Here is a 12,083-nt window from a genome sequence, read left to right as displayed (position 1 = left end):
GTTTACAATAAACCTATGATCTGGTCTGTATGCTGGTCTGTGAGAAGCATGGATGATAACTGGGTTTGTGACTGGTATCGGAAGTAGGGCAGGGGAAAACCTTTTAGGAATGGATTTTGACCTGTGTGATCTGATGCTATCTCCAGGTGCATGCATGTGTGCTCAGTCACTCAGGCATGTCTGACTCTTTGCAAACTCATAGACTGTAGCCCATGACAGACTTTATTTTTTTGGGCTCCAAAATCACTGCAGATGGTGACTGCAGCCATGAAATTAAAAGAAGAAAAGCTATGACCAACCTAGACAGCATATTAAAAAGCAGAGACATTACTTTATCAACAAAGGCCTGTCTAGTCAAAACTATGGTTTTTCCAGTAGTCATGTATAGATGTGAGAGCTGGGCCATAAAGAAAGCTGAGTGCTGAAGAATTGATGCTTTTGAACTGTGGTGTTGGAGAAAACTCTTGAGAGTCCCTTGGACTCCAAGGAGATGACACCAGTCACTCCTAAAGGAAATCAGTCCTGAATATTCATTGAAAGGACTGATGCTAAAGCTGAAACTCCAATACTTCGGCCACCTGATGCAAATAACTGACTCATTGGAAAAGACCCTGATTCTGGGAAAGATTGAAGGCAGGAGGAGAAGGGGATGACAGAGGATGAGATGGTTGGATGGCATCACTGACTCAATGGACATGAGTTTGAGCAAGCTCTAGAAGTTGATGATGGACAGGGAAGCCTGGCGTGCTGCAGTCCATGGGGTTGCAAAGAGTCGGACATGACAACTGAACTGATGACTGTAGCCTGCCAGGCTCCTTTGTCCATGAGATTTTTCAGGCAAGAATACTGGAGTGGGCTGTCATTTCCTCCTCCAGGGGGTCTTCCCAACACAGGGACTGAAGCTCCATCTTCTGTGTCTCCTGCATTGGCCAATATTGAATCAAAATGGTAGCTATACAATACTAAGAAGAGAGATTCAAATTTATGCAGCCATTGCTTTATATATCATGTGACCTGGATCTGCCCCAGTCATCTCAAGGAGTTAGGATTAAGAATTTAGAACCAATCCCAAGAACCCTGTTGTGAAAAATTTTTTAACAATTTTACAAGGTCAAAAAAACAATAATAATTTTCCTTTGAAAATAAACAATACTAAAATCAAAATTCTGGGTCCAGGGTCAGGATGTGGTGATGTTCTGGTGATGTTCTATTTCACTAAAAAAGGAGTTATTTCAGATCTCAGAGCTTTATTGTTCTTCTCTCTCCCAACCTTAGAGTGTTCCCAATACAACCAAAGTCTCATTCTGGAGGCTGTGATCACCAAACCATGAAACCTCCCACCTAAGCAAAGGGAGTTCAAAAGGATGTTAACTTCTCTAGAAATCTCTTCAGGTAAGTTAGTTTTTAGAAGTGAAAATCTTTTTCTGTGGTCAGCTGAGCACAAGAAAAAGAATGGTAGGTGGTAGGATAGGGGAAGCAGGCAAAGCTTTCTGACTGAGGGGAGGGGATAAGGGAGCTGACTATAAAAATGTGTTGGTATAATCCTTTATGTACACTTGAGCAACTACTGCTTTCACTTTTCTAATACATTATTAAACATTCTCTGTGTGCAGCTCATATATCTTTTGATACTTGTGACATTCTTCCTGTGCACTAGAGCTCTTTGCTAACCTGACTCTTAATCTATTTACTTATCTATCGAAATTCTCTTTGTGTTTTCTTTCTCACCATCAACCCTTTCTAAACCAATATGAAGGTTGGAGAAATGCCCCCATCCTGAGATTATATTCAACACAGAGTGAAAACTATAATTGAACTTAACTTCAACTATTCAGAAATGATCCCTCACCAGTTACATCCTAGTAAAACATAACCAAACAACTTGATAGTTTTCTCCAACTAGAACATAGTCCTAATCGTTTCAAGTAGGACAATCTCCAAGTATGTAATGCATATATCTGTGAAAATGTCTAAGGATAAGGGTAATCAGATGTACTTCATGATAAATATAATGAACTCTATCAAAATATTTATATGCAAATGAATTAAGTATCAGGATTTAAAGTCTGCCCTGATGTAAGAATTACCTGACAAGTTGAGATATGCAGAACCAAGTTCACTATAGCTCTCTATTTATCACGTTCTCATCAATAGGTTAATCAGTAACTGTAGCTATTTTTTGATGAACACATTATGACCCATGTAAACCTTGCAACAACCAGTGATATCAACATTTTAACCTCATTTCATAGGGGAGGAATTTCAGACTAAAAGAAGAGTGATTATTTAATTAAATTCACATGACAATGAGCAATAGTATTTGGCTTCAATTCCTAATATCTATACCTAAATATTATGCTGTTTCCCAAACACTAAGCTCTAAGTTAGCTGAACTCAAGTCACAGAAGAGAAATTTGATGATAGGATTCTACTTCATTTCTTTCCCAAATCCCCTCAATTTAAATACCATCCCTTAATACAAGATTGTTAATCAGCTATAATCCAATATAAGATAAAATTTAAAAAATTCAATAAATAAATAAGTATGACTCCTTATAACATCATCTTTTTTGATATGTATTTTTCCTACATAGTTCTTATTTCTTTCTCCATATCCCTTTTATTTTTTCTCAATCTTATAATTTACTTGCTTTTGATTAATTATCTTAATTCACAGTTTTATCTCCATCTGGGATCAAAGTCTCCTTTGTAGAATTTCTCATGCAATGTGTCCAAGGCTCAAACAGCAATGTGCCCTTTCAACACACACACACACACACACACACACACACACTTTCATGCCTTGAAAGATTGTTCTAATACAGTTTACCTGTCTAATGCAGTGTCTCCCTGTTTTGCACAGGCATATGTCCCTTTTATGTATATGTCTATCCAACTCTCTCTCTATTGAGAGACAGAGTATGTGAGTGTGAAAGAGAAAGAAACAACTCAATTACAGTGTGCTCAGACTTATTAAGGTGATATATCATGGTGACAACTTTGTATAGTAAAATGAAAGGTAGATTTCATTTCAGAGAGTGACATGTATAAATTAACTCATTTTACTTGACTATTTTGTGATCTTTTATAAACCTGAACATTAATATTTGTGTGTATGTATATATATGGAAGACACAAATAGCAGGCTCCATTTGCCTGCAATCAGAAGAGAAATGAAGAGGGAAATATACATGCCATACTAAGCAGACCCAGTTTAAGAAGATCATCCAGAGATGAGGTTTCCCATGGGTTCATTGATAAAACTTTATAAAAGGCTATTTTATGATGTTAGAAATAACAAGAAAGGAGAGACCAGAAGATGACTATGACATGAGGAATGGTTTTGGGTGGCTTAAATAGTGGAAGGCCAGCACAGATCCAAAGCTGTCTTACAAAGTTCTTGTTACATTTATAGTTCCTTTTAATAGTGTATTGTGTATGCTTAAGTCAGAAATGTGGTATATTCATAATAATAATGGCTGTCATTTTCTAAAAGATAGCTTTTTTTGAGATATAATTCACATACCATACATTTCTTCTTATGTTTAAGATGTATTCCTACTTTGTATATAAAATATATAGTCATGAATCAACTAGTTTTTCTATAAAATAATAAGAAGTTTTCAGGAAATATTTTGTGTACCCAAGTAGCAAGGGAACAACTTATCTTAAAATTATTTTATTAATTTGAATGCCCTATTTGTATGACTCTTTCAACCAATAACATTTTAAGTTCCACCAGGAAAGATACCTTGTTTAACTCATCTTTTGCATTCAGTCTTAGCATAGAACTCAGTGCAGATATGGTAGATACGCAATGTTTGTTGAACTAAAATATAAAATTCAGTTGAATGAATGGATTTGATGAAGCACATTAAAATCTTGTGGCCACGTTTTACCATTAAATTTCATAGACTTTCAGGCCTCTATGATGCAACAAAGCCAGCAGTTATAGTAGATGTTTCACTGATCTCTTCATTTTCTCTGTAGGATGAGATATGTTCTCTGACTGAGAAGATCTTGGTCTCTGAAATATTTCACTACAAAAAGATCCCCAAATGATGGCATCACTCAATGCCACACTATTTCATCCCTCCTATTTCCTTCTTCTGGGGATATCTGGACTGGAACATATGCATATATGGATTGGTTTTCCTTTCTTTGTTGTGTATCTGACAGCTGTACTTGGGAATACTAGCATCCTTTCTATGATTCAGACTGAAAGTAGTCTCCATCAGCCCATGTTCTTCTTCCTAGCCATTCTGTCATCTGTTGACCTGGGCCTGTCCACATCCACCATCCCCAAGATGCTTGGCATCTTCTGGTTCAAGCTGAGCGAAATCTCCTTTGAGGGCTGCCTTGTCCAGATGTTCTTCATTCACCTATGCACTGGCATGGAGTCGGCTGTGCTCGTGGCCATGGCCTATGATCGCTATGTGGCCATCTGTAACCCTCTTCACTACACACTGGTGCTGACAAACAAGGTGGTAGCCATCATCGCATTGGCAGTCCTCCTGAGACCTCTGACTTTTGTCATTGCCTTTGTTCCGCTCATTCTAAGGTTACCATTTTGTGGGCACCAAATCATACCTCACACTTACTGTGAGCACATGGGTATTGCCCGCCTATCCTGTGCCAGCATCAGGGTCAATATCATCTATGGCTTATGTGCTGTCTCTGTCTTGGTGTTTGACATTGTAGCCATTGTCGTCTCCTATGTACAGATCTTCCGTGCGGTATTTCAACTTCCTTTCCATGATGCCCGGCTCAAAGCTCTCAGCACCTGTGGTTCCCATGTGTGTGTGATGCTGGCTTTCTACACCCCTGCATTTTTTTCATTCATGATCCACAGGTTTGGCCAGAATATACCACGCTACATCCACATCCTTCTGGCCAATTTCTATGTAGTCATTCCACCTGCTCTCAACCCTGTAATCTATGGTGTCAGGACTAAACAGATTAGAGAGCATGTGCTGAAAGTATTTTCCAAGAAAAAAGCATAACTCTGGTAAAGAATCAAATCTAAGAAGGGAGTGGCACTCTATGGTCAAAATGAAATATTTGGAAGCAATAGAGACCTATCTTAGAGAAGACCTGTCAGCTTCCTTCACAAACCTAAATTTAAAAGTTAGAATCATGTCAAATGCATTAATAAAGGTGTTTTATAATTTCCATTGTTTGAAAATAATTCAGCCTCTTCACATGGAAGAAAACCAACACTTTGTTTTGCTTCTACTATGACTGAACAAAACACATCACATTCCATAGTCACCATCAGTTTGAAACTAAACCATGCTGCCCCCACTGCAAAATAACACAAGCAAACAAAAAAGATCTTTATATATTGATTTAAACAAAAATAAATGAGTTACGCTGATCATTGCTAGTTCTAAAGTAACAGATGCTGGAGCACTTCCCATATGCCTGGAACCCCTATTAAAAAGAATGCTGCTCTTGACTTTGCCATGTTAATGTTAGAAGATATAAAATTGACACTGTGTATATGCTATGTGTGAAGATTAGAATTTTCCATGAACAAAACTGAGGAAAGTTGACACTCTTTGTAAAGGTGTAGTTTTTCTCTTTTCTTTTTTTTTTTTTTTTAAGCTGTATTGTGTTGCTTGTTTAATGGATGAGTTCTTACAGAGTCTTGCTTGCTGATACTTCTTTTCAAAGGAACCCTTATTTTTTAAGCAGTTTGTCTCTGTGTTTTCTGCCATTCTGCCACTCCATAGAAAGTTTTATCCTAATAGAATGTTGGAAGCCTTAGATTTCAAGTCCAGTGTTACCCCTGTGTTTGTGTATGTGTGTGTGTGTGTTTAAGATGAAATTCTAATTCCATGCACTATCACTCACTATTTCTATTTCTATATGGCTTTACTGACATTATTTGTAGAAAAGATTCAAGGGAAAATATGTTCGTAAATCTTGGCCAATAAAACTAAATTTTTAGCTATATTTTACTGCAGGACTCTCAGAGCTTTTAATTAATAAATTATTCATTTTAAATTTTGAAATTATCCTCCAACCATACTATGACACTTGTTCTATAGAAGGCACTTTAGGAAAAATTTTCCACTTATTTTTATTGCAATGGAAAATACAATGTCATAAATTATTGGAGTTTGCATTAATTAACATCACACCGTGAACTTGGGTTTATTAAAAAACAAACAGTTATGCTTTGGATTTTCTAGAACCTTACTGTGGTTCTAGAAAATTAATTATCCACTTATTCTACTTATGACATGGACTCTAGTTGTATAGCCTAATTTGTACTTATTTCTACTTATGACTGTATTCAGTCTGGAAAGTATTCAGTCTGTTTGTATGTTTTGGTTAATTCGTGAAGAACTGGTATTTAACCTTTATAAGTCTGGTAGAACTCACCAGTGTAGCTATTTAGGCCTGGAGACTTCTGTGTTAGAAGGTTGCTCACTACAGGTTCAAATCTTTAAATTGGTAAGGGACTACTAAGGCCATCCATTTCCTCCTGCGATTTCTTTGAATGTCCTCAGTGAATGAGTCACAGGATTCATATCTCTCTAACTTTACCTTTTACTCAGGCTGAGGGCTGGTGAGAAGGTTTTTTCTAATGTCTATCCCAGTATCAGCTTTGGATCACCCCTTTATTCCTGTGGCACAGACAAGACCAATCTCCAGGCTCTTCACACCCCCTCAGGAACAGAGCACAGTGCTTTGTTACTTGAACCCAGTGATTTTGCTGGTGGGACCTGGAGGATGGGGCTGTCTTCTGATTGTTCTGTTTCGGCCTGTCTCAGGCAGGTGTAGTGTTCCTGGATATTGAAAGTGCAGATTTCTCTATGATTCTGCCCCTCCCCCAGGGCTGCAGGAGACTTCTGATGAACCTGCTTCAGCCTGGGATTATAGAGTCTGTTTCTACTCCTTTACCTCACAGGCAATGGATCTTCACTTGATGCTTAGGGGACAGGAACTGGGTGAGGTATAGTCCCCATCCTACAGCAGATGCCACTCCCATCTACCAAGTCTGTTCCGTGATGCAAGTCTTCTCAGGCCTCTAGTCCTACTTTCCAAAAGTAGGCTTTCCAAGAGTACCTGGCTGAGCTCTAGGGAGAAAACCTGAGTGGGTCTAAATTCTCATTTGTGTCGTACACAGATGGCCCTCAGCCATTTTATATTCTCAGTGGGTCTACATTTAGTTGTGAGGAGTTCACTTGAAAATTTGAACCAGTTCTTTTTTACAGGCTTGTATGGCATATGGCATCTTGGCTGGTAAGCATGGACCTGTGTTTCATACATCTTTGGCTCTGCCTATCTTCTCTGAGGTTTTGTGTTGGTTAGTTGCTCTCTAATTTCAGTCATCTGACATTTTCAAGAAAAGTATGGATTTTGATTATTTAGCATTTTTTATAAGTTTTTAGGGACACATCTTCTAAGTTTCTATATTCTAATGAAAAGCTATAACTCCTGGTAGGAATTTTAAATCATGTTACGTCCTTTAAGTGGAAGGATCTTTATGTGTTCATTCTCAGTTTCCTACAACAGTATTTCTCAAAGCTTGGACCACCGAATCATAAGTACTCAGTATGATCTATCAAAAGAAAATAGGATTTTATTTATGAGACATGTGACAGAAGTTCTGAATCTTAATAGCTTTAGAGTAGGTCTGAGCAATCTGTATTCTTAAGAGACTTTAAGCCTCCTTAATCTTGAGAACTATTATTCTGGAAAGTTGAAATTTGATTATTAATCAAAATGGTTCATTGCCAGAGGGGGGGGAAATCAGATAATCTTTAGGAAGTGAGATGCTTGAATGTAGAATTGGCTAACTCAAAACTGGACACTTCCCTTTATCCAACACCGAAGGGCACACATGTGCACACACATAAACACACACACACACACACACACAATTGACTTGACCTAATCCACACTGACTTTTAATTATCTACCTAACGTTCCTGATGTCCTATCCTTCTGGAACACTTTTATGATTTTCTAAACCCCATAGCCTTGGCTAATTGCCTATTTTGTATTAATACTTCTATCATAGCACTTGTCACACTTACATATCAGTGTGTAATATAACTAGATATAGTGTAGCGGCTAAGAATGTATATCTATATATGGAATTACTATGAGATTAGAAGAAAATTATGGTTTTAGAGCTGGAAAAGACTTCCAATTCTAGCTCCTCGACTCACTAACCTATTGAATATGAGTTTGTTGAACTATTTAATATAGGATATTTATGATAACTAACCCTAGAAAATATTATAAGAGTTAAGTCTTTATGTATATAAAATACAAAATGAAGAGCTTGGAACCTAGCAAATGCTTAATAAATGCTGATTCACTTCCCATTTTTAGCTTGAATGGTAAAGTACTTGACTAAAATATTTACCCATTGGTCAACTAATTTCTCTGTGCACATCTGAAGCTGAATTTTAGCTGCATCTGTGAATTACCTAGGGAACTTGAAAATATGAATGCCTGAACATGATCCCTCATAGTTTTACTTTCTCTAGATTTTCATTTACATAGAACCATACGGCATGTATTCTCTTGTGTCTGACTTATCAGTTAGCATGATGCCTATGAGATTTACCCATGTGAACCTGTGTGGTGTGTGCTCAGTTGCATCTGACTCTTTGCAACCCCCTGGATGCCACCCACCAGGATCCTCTACCCGTGGGATTTCCCAGGCAAGAATACTAGAGTGGGTTGCCATTTCCTTCTCCAGGGGGTCTTCCTGGCTCAGGGACTGAGCATCTATTGCATCTCCTGCATTGGCAGGCAGACTCTTTACCACTGAGCCACATGGGAAGCCCCATGTGAACCTTTAAGACATCAAGAAAAGCAAAATTATTTAATGACAAAGAGAAAAGATAATAAGGATAATTTGGTCAACACGAGCCTATTCAACTAATAATAGATTTCAAAAGACTGTAGGAGAATAACTTGAAAAGGCTAATAAAATGTAATAACTAGAGAATAGAACTGCCTAGTTAGAGAAGTGTCATTCAAGAAGAGGGTGAATTGAAGAAAATTTTGGTGAACAGATAACAGAGAAGGTAGCACCAAGAGACTCTGACTAGGAAAGTATTAAAGCATATGCTTGAGAAGGAAGTATATTTCATCAAGAAGGAAGAACTGGGGCAAAAAATGGAAATTTCTAAATCTAGTAGTAAATTTTATACTGTAAGCCAAAGATGTGATTATAAATCATGTTGATTTTAAATTTCTCTTACTTTTTACCTCATATGATTCTCCATTTTTGAAACAATATTTTCTTATTTTGACAAAGAGCCTTACTTGGTACTATACCTGCCTTAATGACTATGACAACATAGATGTAATAATGTAATAACTCATCTTTGGGTAAGTTACTTCCCATAGAAAAACCTTAGCCCTCAAACAATTAAAAGAAGTTCTTGATGAAGAAACCACACATTCACAGTTAGATAATATAATGTTTGTTCAGATATTACTTATGAATAAAAAAGATTTAGTTCAGAAACTTTGAAAAATTGAAAAATTTGAGAAACCTGTCTCGTATCTTCTTGGTCCTTACCCCATAGATAATGGGGTTCCACCATGGGAGGGACTAGGAGATAAATGTTGGCCACAAATATGTGGACATGGGGCGCCACATGGTGCCCAAACCTGTGAGTAAGAAAAGAGAAGAAGGCTGGAGTATAGGACACTAAGATCACACAGGCATGAGAGCCACAAGTTCCCAAGGTCTTGAGTCGGGCGTCCTTGGATGGGAGATGGAAGACAGTGTGGAGTATGAGGACATAAGAACAAATGATCAATATGAAGTCCACTCCTCCTGTAAGAAAGGCAACAATGAGGCTATAGGCTCTGCGGATTCTGGTCTCAGCACAGGCAATCTTGATGAGGGCCATGAACTCACAATAGGTATGGGAAATGATATTTCTGCAGTAGGGAAGCCACCGTAGCAAGAAAGGGTGAGGAAAGAGAAGTACTGTGCCCCGGAATACAATTGCTAGACCGATGCACCCAATTGTAGAATGTGTCAGAATAGATGCATGTCTCAGTGGATTACAAATGGCTATATAACGGTCAAAAGCCATTGCCAGGAAGAAGCCAGACTCCATGGTGGAGCAAGAGTGAATCAGGAACACTTGGGTGAGGCAGGCTTCAAAGCGAATCTCTCCATCATGGAACCAGAAGAGGCTGAGAAGTTTGGGCACAGCTGTAGTGCACACAGTAAGGTCAGCCAGAGCTAGCATGCAAAGGAAGAGGTACATTGGCTCATGGAGGCTAGAATCTGTCTTGATAATAAAGAGAAGAGAGCAGTTTCCCAGTAGGGCCAAAAGATAGATCACACAAAAGGGGATGGAGATCCAGATGTGAGCAGTCTCTAATCCAGGAATGCCGATGAAAATGAAGGTTGATGGATAGATATCAGTCTTATTATCTGCTGATGTAATCATCAGATGTTTCAGTTTTCCCTTCATGGATTTTCATCTAATGCAAACAAATCAGAACATAAATTTTGAGGCCTCTGAGAAGTTAAGTTAGCCAAAATGCAGAGAATTATAGTCTATGGAATAAATACAATGTCTGTAAATATTTTGATAGAAATTATTTCATTATCTGTCTGAGTGTGAAATATTATTTCAGAGTTATAAATTTCAATGTGGCTGCTCTGTAAATGCTAAATGAGAAAAGATATCTAGATATCAAAAAACTGGAGTTACATATATGAAAGCAAAATCTTCCATCAAGAAGAAAGGGATATCAGTTGAAAGCTGAAGACTATGTAAGAGTCATGGGTTTGGATGATTTAGTAACAAACATGCAATTGTAAGATACACACCAGAATGAAACAGGATGGGTGATAGAGTATTTTGAATGGAAAATAAACTTTATTTTAGATTTTAGTTATAATAGTTTGGGCACATGCCAAATTATAGGGGGTGGGTAGCTTTGAGATTTAAATATTGCAGTCCTGGGGGACTGTTGTAGAATAAACAGAAGGGGGTTAATTCAAACTAACATGGGATTCATGCAGGATGATGGCAAGAGTGAGCCTGATGACGATGTGTCAGAAAATGATCAGTTCATTGCATTGCCCATGACCCACATCTGGCCCCAGAATTTGTGTTTGCTCTAGTAGATAAAAATTACAATATTGTTATAACCTGTATTCTGAGCTTCCTTTACTTTTTTGGGATTGTTGTTTAGTCATTAAGTTGTGCCCAACTCTTTTGCGACCCCAAGGACTGTAGCCGCCAGGCTCCTCTGTCCATGGGATTTCCCAGCAAGAAACTAGAGTGGATTGCCATTTCCTTCTCCAGGGGATCTTCCCAACCCAGGGATGAATTCATGTCTCCTGCTTTGGCAGGTGGGTTCTTTATCACTGAGCCACCAGGGAAGCCCTACCCTTGCTTACCTTTAGGTTTATGTCTACATTCATTGAGCTAAAACGAGTTTTTACAAACTTTCCCTTTTTGATCCTCAAATGAAATTTTATATCCTTTTATCTATAGTTGTGTTTCCACCAACATTCTCCTATTACTCATGTACTTTAAGTTTCATTCTTTCTATTTGTTCTACCTCTTTACACAAGTTAAATCTATTTCCCAGTAGAAAATAAGTGGATTAATTATGCAGAGAAAAATTCATACAGAAGTGAATGCAATTTTCCAATTATTTAAAACAGGTTTTATCCTTACTTGCAATCATGAAATTAAAAATGAAAATGAATATGATAGAAATCACAGTTTATATTTTTAACCAACAGAATATCATGATTTTTGATATCAAGCATTAGAGAGGTTTGAGCAAACGAGCAACTAGTATGCATAATTGGTAGAAGACAATTGACCTGTTAGAGAAAAAACTGCATAGTAACTATTCTTATGAAACAAAAGGTTTGGCAGATCAATTTAACTATTTGCCATCCTAGGGAATAATGCTCATATATACATATGGAGGGAAGATCCTCTGGAGGAGGGCATGACAACCCACTCCAGTATTCTTGCCTGGAGAATCCCATGGACAGAAAAGCCTGGAGGGCTACAGTCCATAGGGTCACCAAAAGTTGGACATGAGTGAGTTACTAAGCA

The 12,083-nt window shown here is 37.8% G+C and overlaps 2 protein-coding genes across 2 annotated transcripts; one reads left to right on the top strand and one right to left on the bottom strand.

The window, feature by feature from the left end:
- Positions 1-4,061: 4,061 nt before the first annotated feature.
- On the top strand, positions 4,062-9,048 carry LOC113904950 (olfactory receptor 52E1-like). Its single transcript, XM_027562013.1, has 2 exons — positions 4,062-4,979; positions 8,995-9,048. Exons 1-2 carry the CDS (start codon positions 4,062-4,064, stop codon positions 9,046-9,048), a joined length of 972 nt encoding a protein of 323 aa, XP_027417814.1.
- Positions 9,049-9,490: 442 nt separating this feature from the next.
- LOC113905163 (olfactory receptor 52D1-like) lies at positions 9,491-10,469 on the bottom strand. The gene is given in 2 exon segments (XM_027562141.1): positions 9,491-9,574; positions 9,576-10,469. Coding segments are annotated over 2 exon segments (978 nt in total).
- Positions 10,470-12,083: the final 1,614 nt, after the last annotated feature.

Source organism: Bos indicus x Bos taurus, chromosome 15 (assembly GCF_003369695.1).
Source record: "Bos indicus x Bos taurus breed Angus x Brahman F1 hybrid chromosome 15, Bos_hybrid_MaternalHap_v2.0, whole genome shotgun sequence".
Classification (NCBI taxonomy): Eukaryota; Metazoa; Chordata; class Mammalia; order Artiodactyla; family Bovidae; genus Bos; species Bos indicus x Bos taurus.
The sequence above is the reverse complement of the archived record's forward strand: the minus strand, read 5'-3'. Positions and strand labels throughout refer to the sequence as shown.

What these genes read in the sequence shown, in the direction of transcription:
- LOC113904950 (XM_027562013.1), top strand. Translation starts at nt 4,062, where the DNA reads ATGGCATCACTCAATGCCACACTATTTCATCCCTCCTATTTCCTTCTT. An exon ending in TTAGAGAGCATGTGCTGAAA is followed by an intron (nt 4,980 to 8,994) that starts GTATTTTCCAAG and finishes CTGCCTAGTTAG; the next exon opens with AGAAGTGTCATTCAAGAAGA.